General features: G+C 51.7%; 1 protein-coding gene across 1 annotated transcript; it reads left to right on the top strand.

Annotated features, from left to right (window-relative positions):
- UBQLN4 (ubiquilin 4) lies at window positions 848-16,560 on the top strand. The gene is made up of 11 exons (XM_018046276.1): window positions 848-1,063; window positions 2,611-2,762; window positions 3,164-3,381; window positions 3,955-4,217; window positions 6,192-6,350; window positions 10,509-10,734; window positions 11,810-11,949; window positions 12,443-12,526; window positions 12,694-12,809; window positions 13,006-13,192; window positions 14,549-16,560. The coding sequence occupies exons 1-11, from the start codon at window positions 956-958 to the stop codon at window positions 14,699-14,701; spliced, it is 1,806 nt and encodes a 601-aa protein (XP_017901765.1). The 5' UTR covers window positions 848-955; the 3' UTR covers window positions 14,702-16,560.

The raw sequence follows: 17,758 nt of genomic DNA, 5'->3' as shown, positions 1-17,758 counted from the left end.
CGGCTTCGCGAGGCACCCTGGGAACTATAGTTCGCCTTTCCAGTGCGACCACGCGGTTATGCGGGAAAAGAGCGGGAGTGAAAGGACAGTGGCAGTATTGGAAGGGCATTTAATCCCCGCCCCCCTCGGGCAGAGGAAAGTCATATCCGCATGACAAGTCACGATTCAGTAATTAAAAGAAAGTAAAATTCCTATATTTGTCAGGCACACCTTTGGTTACTTTTCAAAGCAGTTTTCTATATTATACAGTTAGATGAGATGAGGCGAGAGATACTACTTAGGAAATCAAGGTTCAGAAAGGCCGCGCAGGCAAAATTCAGGTCTCTGGAACTGTACTTTGTAGACTTCGTGCAAGCCACTACTCGCAGGGGAATAAAGTCAGTCCTAGAGACGAGTTTTTGGGTGGACATCCAAGAGTAAGAAAAGTCAACCTCAAAGTCGGGATAGGTCTCAGGCCTGGACAGGATTTGGGCTTCCGGAGAAAGGCCAGTTATCACAGGGAACGGAGATAAAGCGGCGACACAGAAAGTCCTTTGTCCCGAAGCTGGAGTTACCCGCGGAGGGGCGGGGGCAGCTTTGGGCCCAGGGGGCACCTCTCCTTGGCTCCGGCGGGCTGCGTCGGGCTGTGGTCTCTCGCGGGGAATTCGGCCCCCGCCCCGCAGTGACCGACACGCCCCGCCCCCGCCCCGAACCCCTTGGAGACCGCAGCCCTGCAAGGCCCGGTCCAAGCCACCGGACCCCGGGCTCGGCCCTGGGCGGACCCCACTGCAGTGGCCCCCCCAGTCCGCCCGGGGCGCTGTGGCCGTGGCGGGTCCGGAGGGGGCGGTGAAGCCTTAGGGAGGGAGGGGACAGGGGAGTGTTGGAGGCGCCGGAGCCGAGCCCGGCCGGCCGGGCGGGCGGGGAGGAGGAGGAGGAGCCGGGGCGGGCTGGCGGGCGGCCGGGTGGCGGCGGTGGCATGGCGGAGCCGAGCGGGGCCGAGACGAGGCCCCCCATTCGGGTCACCGTCAAGACCCCCAAGGACAAGGAGGAAATTGTGATCTGCGACCGAGCCTCGGTCAAAGAGGTAGTACGGGTGGCGGGGGTGGGGGTGAGCGCGGAGGAGGGGTCTGCGAAGAGGCGGGTGGCTCTGAGACTGTCGGGCGTGCAGGAGGGCCGGGGAGTGGAGGGCGGGGGCCCAGCAGGCACTCGGAGGAGCAGGAGGGAAGGGCTGGCGGGTAGGGGGCATCCTGCGAGGGCGATCTGGGGGAGCGTGGCGCGTGTTGGGGAAGGGAGGCCGGCGTTTGCCGTGTGGCCTGAGCTGGGGGCGTGGTGGAGAGTGGGAAGAGGACACCTTGCACTGGGAAGGGGGGAGGACCCTAGGTTTGAGAGGAGTGTTCGCCCCGGCTACTGGTCGGGATTCGAGGCGCAGAGGCTGAGTGGGAGCCGGGCCAGGTGCTGAGCCCGGAGAGTGGGCGGCGGGGCGCAGGTTGGGGGGAACTCTGGGCGCCTACTGTGCGACTCAGAGAACGCCCAGAATTCTGACGCCTGGTCGGTGGGGGGAGGATTTCCCTCTGCCTGGATCTTTCCTACTCTTTCAAATTAAAGTGGATACATTTTGATTCTCAGCCCCTCTGGGATTTACACAGTGTGCAGTAGGTGCTTAGTAAAATGTGTTGAATGAGTGAGTGAGGGAATATTGCCTGCGTTCGCCACCTCCCTGTGGCTGCTCCAGAATTTCACAGAGGCGGGGTTTAAGATAGGCGTCTGATTGGAAGGGAGGGGTCTGGAAGCTGCCTTTGCTTAGCAAGTGCACCATCTACTTAAGAGTGTGTGTTTGATTTGCTTGGGTTGTTGGGGGGCGGGGACGGTGTGTGTAATAGGTTTGGGGAGTCTAACTCTCCCCAGCCAGCCTTTATTGTCATCGTTACCCCTACCCCCGGCCTTATAAAATGACCACATTCCATAATTTAAATAATTTTTGCCTGCAAAGCTGAATTTGAAATCAGCTCTAATTGAGAGCTCCCCACCCCCGCCCCGCCCCTCCACCCCGCAGCGTGTGTTTGGTTAAGAGGAGCCTGGGCTTTGATGTCAAGACTTGAGTTCCAGTTTCCCCAGGGCAAGTTATCTAACTGCTCTAATCCTCAGTTTTTTGGTCTCTGAAATGGAGATAATAATTAACATGTATAGTTAGTGCTGTTATAAATAACTGGGACTTATTTGTTGTAGTTGTTACAAGAAAACTGGGAATAAAGAGAGGAAAGAGACTTGAAGTCTGAAGAGAGAAGGCTGAGGGGAGACAGGGTTGGGCCAAGGAGTTTCCATGAGAGAACTGCCCAGGTAGTACCCTCAGGGGGAACTTGGGACTGAAGAGGGAGTGGCAGATAGAAGCAGGGCTTGGGAGGGTGAGAGACCCTGGAGTATTGCTGAGAGAAGCCTCTCACTGGTCCAGCTCCTTTGGTTAAGAAAGGAGCCGCTTAATTTCAGCTGGAGGGATGGAGTCAAGACTGCTGAAAGGACTTCCCACGACTAGAGGTGGGAGCAAGGGAATGCAGAAGCTTTGAAGGAGAGGCAGGGTCCCTGGTTGGTGGAGCCCAGGCAGCCTCCACAGTGACCTTCGCCTCTTGATCACAGTTTAAAGAGGAAATCTCCCGGAGATTTAAGGCACAGCAGGATCAGCTGGTCCTGATCTTCGCAGGCAAGATCCTCAAGGATGGGGACACACTGAACCAGCATGGGATCAAGGATGGGCTCACTGTTCATCTGGTCATCAAGACCCCTCAGAAGTAAGTTCAGGAGAGGAGCAGGTCCAGCCTCAGATTGGGCTTTCTTTGTTTTTCGCCATCTGACACTTTCTCACCCATTGTTTAAGCATGTGTCTGTGGAAGGTCTGTGGAATGCCAAGACCCAGGAAAGTGGCTCTTCGATGGGCTGCCAGAAGGCCCTGTGATCGGACCTGCAGGGCCAGGGAACTTGACTTACCTCGCCCTAAATGACCTGGAGATAGAGGATACTGGCTCCTTTCTCCCTCTGTCCGATTTGCTGACTGTCCCCGGCGTCACCCTGCCCCAGCCGCAGGGTTACCTCAGAGGTGGCTTGGTTTACGGCTGTAGCTGCACAGCACATGTAGAAATCATGGTCTTCCCTTTTGTGTCCACTTCAATGAGGATTTTTCTTTCTTTCTCAGGGTTCAAGATCCAGCTACTGCCACTGCTTCTTCCCCTTCCACCCCAGACCCAGCCTCAGCCCCCTCCACCACCCCTGCTTCACCCGCCACGTCTGCCCAGCCCTCCACTTCTGGAAGTGCCACTTCAGATACAGGCAGTGGAAGCCGAAGGGGCAGTGGAGGGGGTACCTCCCCAGGGACTGGGGAGGGACCTCCCAGTGCCACTACATCCATACTCTGTAAGCCTTTAGGGAGGAAAGCACCACACTGTTAGAGTCTATAGAGTGGGAGAGAGACCAATAAGAGGGGAATATTGATCCCTGCTCCTGATCTGATGGGGATTGGGGCCCCTGAACATAGTGTTCCAGACACTGGTGCTTGAGCCACGTGCGGAGGAAACCAATCTGCAAGGGCTTCCCAGAAGAGGGACCATGGTGAAACATTAAGAGTGAAGGGAGAAATGGGGCTGGGATGTGGAAAACCCTGGGAGAGGGTGTTGGAGTTTGGGGAAAAGGTGGGCCCAACAGTAGCCAGTTGGAGAATATTTATTTGCTCATTCAGGAGGCCGTCACTGATTGCCCTCTCTGTGTTCAGTACCGTGCCTGCCTGTCAGCCTCGGCCATCAAAGAGGTCCCAGTCTGGTAGGCACCCATCTCTTTGCCAGCAGCAGATCAGGGCTGAGTCTGTGGAAATGATCGAGAAAGGGAGATGTGAGAAGCAGAGGGGGCCCATCCTGGTTCCTTCAGGTGATTTCAGTGACTCTGGCCAGGTAGAGTCTTGGGAAGAACTGACCCTGCCCCCCTCCCCCACAGCTGGCTTTGGGGGCATCCTGGGCTTGGGCAGCCTGGGCTTGGGCTCTGCCAACTTCATGGAGCTGCAGCAGCAGATGCAGAGGCAGCTGATGTCCAATCCTGAGATGCTGTCGCAGATCATGGAGAACCCCCTGGTCCAGGACATGATGTCTAACCCCGACCTGATGCGCCACATGATCATGGCCAACCCCCAGATGCAGCAGCTGATGGAGCGGAACCCCGAGATCAGCCACATGCTCAACAACCCTGAGCTGATGAGACAGGTGGGTCTGGGCGTGGAGGACCCCGGGCACCCAGCTGTGCCCTGTCCTACCTTGTCCTACCTTGATTTGTTCACTCATTCATTCAGCAGCCGTGTTTTGAGCGCTGGGGGTACAGTGATGAAAAGACATAGGCCTAGCTCTCTAGGAACTACTTAAAAAAAATTTTTTTTTAGATTTGTTTAATTAATTTATTTATTTTTGGCTGTGCTGGGTCTTTGTTGCTGCGTGGGCTTTCTCCAATTGCTGCGAATGGGGGTACTCTTTGTTGCGTCTTCTCACTGCATGGCTTCTCTTGTTGCAGAGCACGGGCTGTAGGGCACACGGGCTTCAGGAGCTGCAGCCCGTGGACTTGGTGGCTGCTGCTCTTGGGCTCTAGAGCTCAGGCTCACTAATAGTGGGACACAGGCTTAGTGGCTCCATAGCATGCGGGGTATTCCCAGACCAGGGATCAAACCTGTGTCCTCTCCGTTGGCAGGCCGATTCTTAACCACTGGACCCCCAGGGAAGCCCCCCAGGAACTTCTGGTCTCAAAGGGAAGTAGGACAAGTAAGAAGGCATTTATAGTACAGCATGGATAGTACTATCATAGAGATGGTCACAGGATCCCTTAGGAGTACACAGAAGGGCTCCTGACCCTACCCTGGGGCTCAGAGGGGGCCATAAAAGAAGTGTTGCCCAAGCAGAGACCCAAAAGAGGAAGAATGAACCAGAGGGAAAAAAGAGAAGAGTATTCAGGGCTAAGGGACAGCAAGCACAAAGGCCCGGGAATGAAAAATAGGATTGGAGACCATTGTGTCTAGGCAGGGCCAGGTGGATAAGGGAGGGTTAGGTGGGTAAGGTGGGTAAGGAAGACCCAGGCAAAGGGGTCTGGTGTTGGTCTTCGGGAGCTCCGTCTTGTGGCCACCCACTAGGGGACGAGGGTAGATGATCTTAGCAGAACTGTGGACGCTAGCGCTGGACTCACCAGAAGGTAAGTCCCAGAAGGGCAAGAATTTGCAAATGTTTTGTTCACTGCCTAGAACAGTGCCTGGTGTATAGTTACCACTGGTGTATAGTTAACCACTCAATAAGTACTTAGTAAATGAGTGACTTGTGGAATAAGAGATCAGAGGCTTATCATAGACATAAAAGTGTCTTAGAAGAGGCATGTATGGAGCAGATTTAGGAAGAAGGACAGGGAAAGCTTTCCTCTCCCCCCACCAATTTGTGGTCATTTTTCAGAAGCCGTAATCTAGTTTTGGTCAGACAGACCAACCCAGCCTTGAACCCTGTCTCTACCACTAACTGACTGTGGGTACTAGGCAGTGAGTCTCTGAGCCTATTTTCTTATCTGCTAAATAGGGACAGAAAAAACATACTTGGGATAGTTATCATGGGGATTAAGTGACTTGAATTCTGTAAATTACTTAGCTCAGTGCCTATACGTAGTAACTGTTCAATAGGTGTTAACTTTCTCTTTTGCTTTCTCCCCTTTCTCGTGTCCTTTCTTTCTTTAATATTTATTTAGCTTATTTACTTGGTTGTGCTGGGTCTTCATGCAGGATCTTTAGTTGTGGCATGTGGGATCTAGCTCCCTAACTAGAGATCGAACACAGGGCCTCCTGAATTGGGAGCTCAGAGTCTTAGCCACTGGACCACAAGGGAAGTCCCTCTCATGTCCTTTCTTATTTAACTTCCTTGTGTTCCCTGATACTTCTGCAGATCCCCTGAACCTGAGGGAAGAAAGCTGCTGCCCTCACCCCATCTGGGATCATTGTACCCCCAAAAGTCAACAAGAATACCCACAGAGAGGCAGGGTTGGAGCCAAGATGACAATAGAGAAAGGAAATCCAGTTCACCCTCCTCCCAGCCACTCTGGGTCAGTTCCTGGGCCCTGGACCCTAGTCCTGGTCCCCCTCTTCAAGGGCCACACTTTTCCAAGCTTGGTGACCTCCTGGTTCCAGAGTCATTTTCTCTCTTTCCCTTTTCCACCAGACAATGGAGCTTGCTCGCAACCCAGCCATGATGCAGGAGATGATGCGGAACCAGGACCGGGCTCTAAGCAACCTGGAGAGCATCCCTGGAGGGTATAATGCCCTCCGCCGCATGTACACGGACATCCAGGAGCCCATGTTTAGTGCTGCCAGGGAGCAGGTGGGGCCAGGGGCTGGGCTGTGGGAGGGCAGTCTGAGCTCGGGATCACCCACCCCAGACCCAGGCAAGCCTGAGGTACTATCTGCTCCTCCTTCCCTCCCTAGTGCCCTGAGGGTAGGCCTTGGCTTGAAGGTGGTTTTCACGGGGCATAGCCAAGGGTGGTCCATCTCGGCATGGGCCTGAAGCACTAGGGCAGAAGATAGCAGAGGTCCCTAGGGAGTGGGGGCAGTGTAGTATCCAAGGGCTTTGACATTGTTCTGACAGACTTCTTGCGCTGAGAGCTCAAAGGTTGTGGGGCAAGCCTGAAGTCAAAGAGCCTACCCTTCCATGGTGTGTCTCAAGTGTGGTCCACAGATCACCTGCATCAGAAGCACCTGGGGTGCTTGTTAATCATGAGATTCCTGGTTCCCACCTTTGAGATACTTACTGAGTCAATCTCTGGAATTAAGCCTTGGGAATATGTGCTTTCAAAAATGTTTTGTGAATTTTTTTCAAATATACAAAAAGTATAGCATTCTCTCATATTAAAGTTTAATTTACACTAAATACATTATGCATTTACCTGTTTCAAAACTCAGAAGTTACACAAAGTAAACAGAAGGATATTTAAAAAGTGTGGAAAGGTATGCAAGCTTAATAAAAGTATACAAAAGGGATCCTTCTATTTCCATCTCCCAGCCCTCTCTTTTCTATCCCGGAGTTAATGAATGTTTTTAGTATTTTGTGTGTTTTCCTAGATATCTTTAACATTAGCAAAGAAGATATTACACATGGAATTGCAGCCTTCGCATGCCCCTCCCCCATCCTATGCCTCTCTTTCCCTCTCGGAGTCACTACCACCCTGAAGTTGGTGTTTGGCATTTTGATTCTTTTATTACCTATGCATGTATCCATAAATCTGTGGCATCATTTTGCATATTTTTTCAACCTTATAGAAGTGATATGCTGTTTGTATAATTTTAGACTTGTTTTTTAAAAACATCTAAAAATGTTTCATTTGAAGAATAATATAGTTGCAGAAAGGTGCACGTATCCTAAGTGTTCAGCTTGATGGATTTTCACAAACTGAACAGCCTGCCCCCGCAACCAGCACCCAGGTAGGAGAGTGGGACCTCACAATACTTTTTCCTTGTGGAAAGGAAAAGGCACCATGTCCTGAGCAGTCCTTGCCATCCCAACAGATTTCTTGTTCATGGCATCACTAGTGGTAGTGTTATTCGCTCAGTCGTGTCCGACTCTTTGTGACCCCATGGACTGTAACTTGCCGGGGTCCTCTGTCCATGGGATTCTCCAGGCAAGAATACTGGAGTGGCTTGCCATTCCCTTCTCCAGAGGATCTTCCAGACCCAGGGATCAAACCCGGGTCTCCTGTGCTGCAGGCAGATTCTTTGGTGTGTGCCTTGCTGGCTGTGTCCCTATAATGATACCACGTTGTCTTAATTAAGCCTGGGCATCAGGTAGGGTGACTCTCCCCTCCCCCCTGCAGCTTATTCTTCACCGTCATCTTGACGATTATTGCCATGCTCTTTCAAATTTTAGAAAGTGCTTATGAAGATTACCTGTGGGTTTTTAGTTCATTTAAGTTTTATTTTACTTAAGTATTTAATTTAAAATGTATATCAAAGTAATGCATGTACCTGGTTAAAAAAAAAAATTCAAGTAGTTGAGCAAGGCTTATAACAAGCCCTCAGCGAATTCTGATATACTTTAAGGTGTGAGAACCACTGGCTCAGCTAAAAAAACAGTGTTTGGCAACAACAAGCCTGCATTCAAATACCTGCTCCACCATTCTTGAGTGGTGTGATTTTATTTATTTTTATTTTTTCATTTTTTATTTTTAATTTTAAAATCTTTAATTCTTACATGCGTTCCCAAACATGAACCCCCCTCCCACCTCCCTCCCCATAACATCCCTCTGGGTCATCCCCATGCACCAGCCCCAAGCATGCTGTATCCTGCATCAGACATAGACTGGCGTGTGGTGTGATTTTAAGTGAGTTGCTTAAGCCTCCCTGAGTTTCCTTCTGCCTCATTTTCAAAATGGAAACAATGTATTATAGCATTGTCCTCAATCATTTTGGTCTCTGGATCCCTTTATTTATTTATTAAAAAAAATTTTTTTTTTTTGCCTTACTGCACAGCATGTGGGATCTTAGTTCCCTCACCAGGGATCAAAGCTGCATCCCTTGCAGTGGAAACATGGAGCCCTAACCACTAGATTACTAGGGAATTCCACTCTGGACCCCTTTATATAGTTAGGACCCCAAGGAGGTTTTGTTTTTGTGGGTTAGGTCTACTGATATTCACTGAATCTGAAATTAAAACTGAGAATTTAAATAAACATTTATGAACTCATTTAAAAATAACAATAGACCCATTGCACATTAATATAACCAGCATGCTCTTTTAAAAAATAACTTCATTTCCCAAAACAAAACTTTAGAGGAAAGAACGGCCTAGTGTGACATTTTTGCAGATCTCTTGAACGTCTGGCTTGTGTGGCTGGGTTCTCAGATCAGATCTGCTTCTGCATTCAGTCCATTGCGTTGTCACATGTTATGTAGCCTTTGGAAAGCACCCCTGAATACTTATGAGAGAATGAGAGTGAAAAAGGCAAATAATGTCTTAGGGTTATAAAAATTGTTTTTAAACCTTGCAGAGGTCCTAGGACCACACTTTGAGAACTGGTGTATTAGAGGGATATTATAAGCATTAGAATGAATGGGTCAGGCACATAGTAGGTGCTCAATAAATGGCAGTTGTTATCACTTTTGGGAGTTCCTGCAAAGAGATTCAGGCCTTAGGGTGTACGGGGAAGAGCAAAGCAGGACCCAGAACTGGTGTATTAGAGGGATATTATAAGCATTAGAATGAATGGGTCAGGCACATAATAGGTGCTCAATAAATGGCAGTTATCACTTTTGGGAGTTCTGGCAAAGAGATTCAGGCCTCGGGGTGTACAGGGAAGAGCAAAGCAGGACCCAGAACTAGGTGGGGTTGGGTGCTAGGCAAGTTACCAGAACAGGAAACCTGCAATGATGACAAAGACTGAAACTGTGGTACATGCTCCCTGGCCTGCAAACCCTATTATCTGAACAGGCATCTGGTAGGGCAAAGGAACCACAGCTCAGAGCAGGAGCTGGCCCCCTGTTTGAATAAACAGGAAAAGTAACTGGATATGAAACTCCCTGGTGCAGTGGGGCTGAGGCTGCTCAGGTACCTCCTGCATGGGTAAGGCCTGCCTGGGAACAGGAGAGGGAGGCTGAGCAAGGGGAAGAGGCCTATGCTCCCTCAGCCATCACAGGCCTCAGACAGAGCTCTTTCCTGGCTATCAGCGGGTCCAGAGGGAGGAGGTTCAGATGCAGTTTCGGGTGCCACCTTAGGCAGCCCATCATGTAGTGGAGTGCAGACCCTGAGACAATCCTGGGTAACATCCTAGGGGGCCTGGTGCTAAGGGGGACTGTTTAGCTGAAGCAGCCAGTCTGAGAAGATGGGGGTGGAGAGGAGAAAGAAGAGATTACCTGGAGGAAGCAACAGAGTGCAAAACCTAGGGAAGGGTGCTCAGCCAGAGGTGTGCCCCTCTGAGGGGCTCCACTGTGATGTGCCTGGTGGGACAGAATGCCGCATGGGGGATCTGGAGGTGCGGAAGAAGGCTCAGTGGAGTTAGACTTGGACCGAGGCGGCTGGGAAAGGGAGAGCTGAAGGCAAACAGGGCTTGGAGTAGAGTCAGCTCCCATCAAGCCAGTAGTTACCTATTGAGCACCTACTAGTGTCGGGGCCAGGAGTGCCAAGGTGAATCTGACATTGTCTCTGCCCCTTAAGAGCTAAGGAAAACAAGTATCTCGCTGCACAGTAGGAAAGGTGTGTGTCAACTAGAAACCAAATATTTAGAGCCACCAGGGGAGATGGGGGTGGGGGGGTTCTGGTTATCTGAGGGGTTCAGTTATCCAGTCATTAGCATCAGCCAACTGCTGCCTTGCAGGGTGAGGGTGAAGTCGCCCATTGTGAGGCCAGAAACTGACATGAGGACCTCCACAGTTTTAGATCTCTCTCCCTTTCCTGGGAACGGGGAGGCTATTAGGTGAGAAGAAAGAAAGGGCCTAGCCCTTCTCCCTGATTTGTTTCAGTCCTTAACCCAAAACCTTTCCCTCCTCCCAGTTTGGCAACAACCCCTTCTCTTCCCTGGCCGGGAACTCCGAGAGCTCATCCTCCCAGCCTCTGCGGACTGAGAATCGAGAGCCCCTCCCTAACCCCTGGAGCCCCTCGCCCCCCGCCTCCCAGGCCCCCGGGTCCGGTGGGGAGGGCACCGGAGGATCAGGGGCCAGCCAGGTGCACCCGACAGTCTCCAATCCCTTTGGGATCAATGCGGCTAGCCTGGGGTCAGGTATGTCCTGGGGTGGGAGGAGCTGAGTGGGGTCACCAGGGCAGCCCCCTGCCCCAGGCCTGAAGGGGGTTCACACTGCTCCAGAATGTTGAAGACAGAGGTGAGACTGTATCGGAGCCACAGACAGAGCTCTGGCCTGCAGTAGTGGCTTCACCCTTCAGAGGGTGAGGCTTGGTTCTAGCCCTGTCCCAGTGTCCCCAAGAGTAACCTAAGTAGAGGCTTATGAATGAACCAGGTCCCACTTTCTCAGCTCTTTCAACTCTGCTGGTATTATCCAGTGTAAATGGGTTAGACTGGGCATTAGGGTGTGTGAGAGGAATGAGGGACGGGTAGATGTGAGGCTGGGCGAGAGGGATGTGCAGAGCTGCCTTGTACAGAAGTGTAGGTTATTCACTGCGCAACCCTGGGAGATGCCCCATTTATCAAGACTATGACTATAAATGGCCCTAGGGATGTCTGGTAGATGCCATGATTTCTTTGTACTCGGGAATATCTTGGTCGGGAAAGTCCCTTTCCCTCTATATGCTTATTTCATAAATAAGGGACTTGAACCTGACCCATGGTTGCAGAATTATACTGCTGAGTCTTGAGGGGTCTGGACCATCGCCAGGGTTGGGGGAAGACCACATGGGAAAGGCTCCAGGCCTTCCGCCCCAGCTCCAACCAGACCATTGACATAATTGGATTCCTAATGAGATTTGGTTTGAGGAAAGGGTCTCTGCTGCTACGACAAGTTTGAAAACCATTGATCTGGGTCATCTTTAGTCAAATCCTTTCCAACTCTGACATTATCTGACCTGTGGCAGGAGCAGAGGGATAGGAATCAGACCCAGTTTGTAACCAGCTTGATCATAGCAGAGCAGATGGTGAGGGAGCCAGACCAAAGCAAGGCAAGATGACCTCAGGGTCAAGAGAGACTTGGACCCACTCCCCGGGACGTGGGCGTCCACTTTACTGCTGCCTTTCTGAGTTTTGCAACCGCTCAGTGCCTGAAGTAAGGTAGATTGAAGTCAGGCATCTGGTTTCCATTTGGACCCCTTTTCTCTTGTTGTGTTTCTTTCCCTTCCTATCCTAGGGATGTTCAACAGCCCAGAAATGCAGGCCCTGCTCCAGCAGATCTCTGAGAACCCCCAGCTGATGCAGAACGTGATCTCAGCCCCCTACATGCGCACCATGATGCAAACGCTTGCCCAGAACCCCGACTTTGCTGCTCAGGTATGGGACTGGCATGAGGGGGAGCGTGCCGGGGGCTGTGACTTGTGATGATCAAAATGCTCCAGAGCCAGACTGCCTGGGTTTCTGTATTGAGCTCTACCACGTCCTAGCTGCATGAGCCAGGCAAGTTATTTATCCCCAGTTTCCTCATCGGTAAAATGGTAATAACAATAGTATCTGCCTCGGAGTTGTGAGGGTTAAGTGAGTTAATGATATAAAGTGCTTAGCGCATGGCCTGGCACAGAGTAAGCCCTGTGTACTCAGAAATGTTCGCTATTATCATCCTCCTCAGACTGGCTTCTGACTCTTGTCCTTGTCCAGAGTATAGTTCCAGTTCCTCTCACTGTCCCACCTAGGACTTCAGGATACTCTGAGATCCTTGGAAAAGCTGGCCCGGTTTCCTACAGTGGTGGGGTGCTGAGGGAGATGAGGCGGTTGGGGGCATTGTGAGGGTGGGTAGGCCCAGGCCTCCCCCTGCTACCTTCCCTGGCAGATGATGGTGAACGTGCCGCTCTTTGCGGGGAACCCCCAGCTGCAGGAGCAGCTCCGCCTGCAGCTCCCGGTCTTCCTGCAGCAGGTAAGTGAGGAGCCTAGACAGGTGGAGGTTGAGGGCCACCCGCGTAGACCCAGAGGCCCAGGGGGTGGAGCTTAAGGGAGGGGCCTCACCTGGCTCTGGACTCAGGGTCTAGGCCACCTCCCGACTCCTGCCACCTCCTGTGGCCTTTCCATGTTGTTTCCCACCAGATGCAGAACCCAGAGTCACTCTCCATTCTCACCAACCCCCGAGCCATGCAGGCGCTGCTGCAGATCCAGCAGGGACTGCAGACCTTGCAGACCGAGGCCCCAGGGCTGGTACCCAGGTGAGGGCGGGGGCAGGTGGGCAACAGGGATCTGGCTCCTCCTCCCCCTCAAGCCCTTTTCCTGCTGCTCTCAGCAGCCCTTGTGTCCCTGAGGATCTGTTTTCCTGTTTCTTCCAACTGCTCTTCCTGCTGGATCTCGCGTTCCCACCCTTTTCTCAGAGGCCATCTCCCCCTTCTCGGTCTCTCCTGCCTGCAGCCTTGGCTCTTTTGGGATGGCCCGGCCCCCAGCATCCTCGGCAGGCAGCAACGCCGGGTCTGCGCCCGAGGCACCCACCCCCTCGCCAGCCCTCCCAGTCACATCATCTCCAGCAGGGGCCTCCAGCGCTCAGCAGCAGCTTATGCAACAGATGATCCAGCTTCTGGCTGGAAGCGGAAGTTCACAGGTACGCAGGGCAGCGGACTGGTGCTAGGACCCTGCAGTGCTAAGGGTGGCAGTCAAGTGGAAACAAGCTGGCTTTGGAGTCAGCCAGGCCTGGCTTTAGTTCCTGGTCTGCTACTTTCTAGCCTTAGGTAAGTAACTGATCTTCCATCAGTTTAGTTTCCACAGCTGTGACCTGGAGATGAGCATAGTAATAGCACTTACTGGGTCAGCTGAGTACTGGTCTATGTGCCTTGTATAAGAGCTCACTTAACCACTGTGTTTTAATACTTCTGTTGTATCAGAGGACTCTTTTGATAATTAAAGCAGCCTCTGTCTGGGACTTTCCTGGCAGTCCAGTGGTTTAAGACTCCACATTTCCACTGCAGGGGGCATGGGTTCTTTCCCGGGTCAGGGAACTAAGATCCCATATGCTATGTGGTGCAGCCGAAACAAAAATAAAAATAAATAAAGCAGCTTCTGTCTCTGAGACTGGAGAAGAAGATTCTGGGAGGAGAGGTGACCAGAGCCCTGGGCTACAAAGTCTAGGCCTGGGGCTTGGGGGCAGAGCAGGGGATTACCTCAGGTAAACCCCTTGACCTTTCTCCGACCTCTGTGACCTCTGGGGAAAGCCTTTCAACAGAAATGGAAGTGTGCCCAGCTCTGTGCGAGGCTCTGAGAGGGCTGGGTGAAGTGCTCTCCAAGGCCCAGTCCAGCTGGGTCTGGAGCCCAGTGTGGGTGGATCATGATGGAAACATCACAGAGCGGCAATGGGCTCCTGGACTGCGGGTTGGGTGCTCTGATCGCTGGGCTTCTTCCAACCCTGAGTCTTCTGTTCGTGATCTAGGCTATGGGTTCCTGAACATCCCTTGGGGAAAACATTTCCAGGAGATGTGTTTTGGAGTGTCAAAAATGAAAAGCCTCCTCTTTTGTAAATAACTGTGTTTGTTGATGGGTTAAATACAATTAAACAGGTTCGTGTTTTCCGGGGGCCCTTCTCTGACCTTTAATGTGGCCGTGTGTGTGACAGTTGCCAGGAGCAGGTTTGGAGGCAGTATTTACTGACCGCAGAACATTTGGCTTTTGGACTGCCTGTTAACATCTCCAGAGTGCTGATGGAAAGTTAGGAATATGGGCTGATCTAGACCTATTTGTTACTTTGAAATTTCAAGAAAGATGCCCCCCCCCCGCCCGCCCATGACGGCACAGCTGTTTAGTGATTTGGGATGCTGTCGCCCCTGGCCTCTGTTTGCTGGTCACTGACCCCTACCCCATTGGTTGATTCTGAGGAGGACTTCATCTCTCCATCATAAATCCTCGGAATCAGCTAGGCCCTCTGGGGTTGGTCCTGAGCCCACTTCACAAGGCTTGTCCCCTCCAGGTGCAGACGCCAGAAGTGAGATTTCAGCAGCAGCTGGAGCAGCTCAACTCCATGGGCTTCATCAATCGTGAGGCCAACCTGCAGGCTCTGATCGCCACGGGAGGGGACATCAACGCAGCTATCGAGAGGCTGCTGGGCTCTCAGCTCTCCTAATCCCTCAGCCCGGGCCTCTGGCATCCCTCTTCCCTTGATGCCAGAATTTGGCTCCTCTGTCGGGCTGGCCCTCTGCAGCTTGTCATCCCTTCTGTTCTTCCCCCTTGTTCTCTCCAGACAGCAGGGTGACTTTAGAGGGGTGGGTCCCAGCCCCGTGGCTCTGAGAATTCCACTTCCACTTCACCTCTTGTAGAACCTTCTCTCCTGGTCCTGCCTGCTCGAGCAGAGCTATTTAAACGGTTTTCAGTTTTTGTTGATTGGCCCCACCTCCTTACCCCACAACCATCTTTTGCAGCCTTCACACTTCTCAGTGGCAGTGCAGAGTTGAAGGAGGAACCCACTGTCTGCTTTGTTAGAATAGGGTCTTCTCTCTCTACCACTAGGATTTTTCTTCTTATGATTACTTTTGGTAACTCTTCCTCCTCTCTTTCCCCTCATCCCCTCCCACCTCCAGCCTACCCAGTGCTAGACTTCCATCCTCTGAAGGAGGGCCAGGTGAAGCAGGCTGTGATTTTCCTCCTCACCCCATGTTCTGAACACTTTCAGGGGGTCTGTTGGCATTCCCAGTGGAAGGAAGATGCTTGTTCCCCCTGTCTGAAGGGAGACATGAGACGCAGCCCCCTGGAGCAGGAGTTAACAAGCCCTGAAGTGAAGTTGCTCAGTCGTGTCCGAGTCTTTGCAACCCCGTGGACTGTTGCCTGCCAGGCTCCTCTGTCCATGGGATTCTCCAGGCAAGAATACTGGAGTGGGTTACCATTTCCTTCTCCAGGGGATCTTCCCGACCCAGGGATTGAACCCAGGTCTCCCGCATTGGAGACAGACGCTTTAACCTAAGCCCTGCACCAGCCCAATAAGGGGATGAGGGAATGAGACTTTCTGGAGGAAGGGAATGGGGGAAATAGCCTGAGCAGAGAACTTGGAAGTTGGAATTGACAGGGAATGGAAACACTAATAGTTCTTTTAGTCCACAGAGTCTAGGCTTTGGCCTGGCAAAAGAGATTTAGAGATGGTAATGAAATTTGAGTTGAAGAAAAGGATTCAGTGAAGCTAAACAGGATGGCTCACAAGGGGTTGTATTGGTTCCATTTCCTCAAACACACATGCTTCTGTACATTCACACACATTTCCATGAACCCAGGACCTGCCCGCATCTCCAGGTACCAGTGATTTAAGCCCCGCTCAGAAGACATGAAGAGGATTGGGGTCTGTCTCAGCAGTGAGGGTGTGTGTGGGTGGGTGGGTGCATGGATGCATGCACGCACACATGTGCATGTGAGTTGAGTGGGAGGGTGGATACCTTATTGATTTCTGGTTAGAGTTTCAGCCCACCAGGCAGAAATAGGCAGAAGGGCCTGTCTAGGTCAGGAATATATACACCCTGGAGAATTGGGTCCCCTAGGCCTCTGGATCCCTGGGTAGTGTGGGTACCCCTTCTGAAGCTGTCAGGGCTGTGACTGGCACCCTTGATTACCCCTCCCCTTATTGCTTTCGGGGAATAGTGGGGGAGGAGTCTTTCTCTCTAGAACCCCTGGCCGCTCCTGCCCTTGAGTTTTCACTATTTCCCTCCAGGCCAGAAAGTTCTATTTGTGGAAGGAAAGGAGAGGGCGGCAATGATGCCTTTGATCTGGAATTGGACTTTACTCTAGCGGAGCACAGGGGAGGCTCAGATCACCTCCTCTCTCTGCTACTTAGCCCAGCTGCTTGGAGAACCTGTTACGGAGGCAAGAGGAACTGAATTTTCTCCCAAGTGGGAAAGGGTCCCAAGCAATCCAGAGAGGATGTCTGTGTGGCTTTCCCTCCCTACCTCCCCCAACTCCTACTCTGGCCTTTGTAAATAAATGATATGGTCTTTGTTGTGAGGGTGTCTTGGTGTTTGTTTCCTGGGGTAGAGGAGGCTGGCTGAAGAGGGCTTTTGTAAAGCCGTATCTAGACCAGTGGTTAAGAATCTGCCTTACAATGCAGAGGAAGCGGGTTCCATTCCTGTTTGGGGAACTAAGATTCCACATGCTGCAGGCAACTAAGCCCACGTGCTCCACAGCTACTGAAGCCTGCTTGTTCTAGAGCCGAAGAGCCACAGCGAGAAAGATCCCTGCATGACGCAAGGAAAGTCCCGCGTGCTGCAACCAAGACCTAACACAGCCAAAGAAAATATTTAAAAGAAAGTGTTCAGAATCATTGAAGGTAAAGGGGTAACTGATCATGCGGCCATCTATAATCTGTGGTTTAGGAATGGAAAGGATTGTTCTCTTCCATTCCTTGTTGCCAGACCATCAGGTCCCACCCCACCCACTACTCCCATAAGTCAGGGCTAGGAGAGGAATGTATGAAAAGTGCTAGGAATATGGCTAAGTCCTTGCTTCCATCCCCTGATCTCTTGGCAAGACTATCCTCTCCTTACCCCAGGTAAAAAGGCCAAAACAAACCCTTACATCCAGATTTTATGTAAGTGGAGTTTCGCGGTTGCTAGTCTCAAGCTCTGAGGCTGCAGTCTAGCTCTACAGCTCCTGCTGCTGCTGCTAAGTCTCTGCAGTTGTGTCTTACTCCGTGACCCTGTGGATGGTAGCCCACTGGGCTCCGCTGTCCCCGGGCATTCTCCAGGCAAGGGTACTGGAGTGAGTTGCCATGCCCTCCTCCAGGGGATCTTCCCGACCCAGGGATCAAACCCACGTCTCCATGTCTCCTGCCTTGGGAGGTGGATTCTTTACTGCTAGTGCCACCTGGAAATCCCTGCTCTGCAAGTAATCAGTGTGAGCCTAAGGAAGTCTTCGTATATCTACAGCTTTATCTTTTGTATAGTGAGGTTATGGGCTAGAGTTCTGTGATATCTGGAATAAAGCGAGTGGGAGGTTCCACTTCTAATAATGGTAGGCTGGATGTTTCAGACCAACCCTCAGAATTTTTAAATATGAAAAGTATCAAAAATCAAAGGACTAACGAAGATTGACTGGGAATCCAGAGAGAAAAGAAGACTCCAGGGCTGTCTTTGCCCAGGGGGCTTTTCCAATTGGGAAAAGGCTTCTGAGAGGCTGAGCTATGCTTTTGAGGGCCTTGAAGGAT

Source organism: Capra hircus, chromosome 3, assembly GCF_001704415.2.
Source record: "Capra hircus breed San Clemente chromosome 3, ASM170441v1, whole genome shotgun sequence".
NCBI lineage: Eukaryota > Metazoa > Chordata > Mammalia > Artiodactyla > Bovidae > Capra > Capra hircus.
This window is presented reverse-complemented; position numbering and strand designations above follow the sequence as displayed.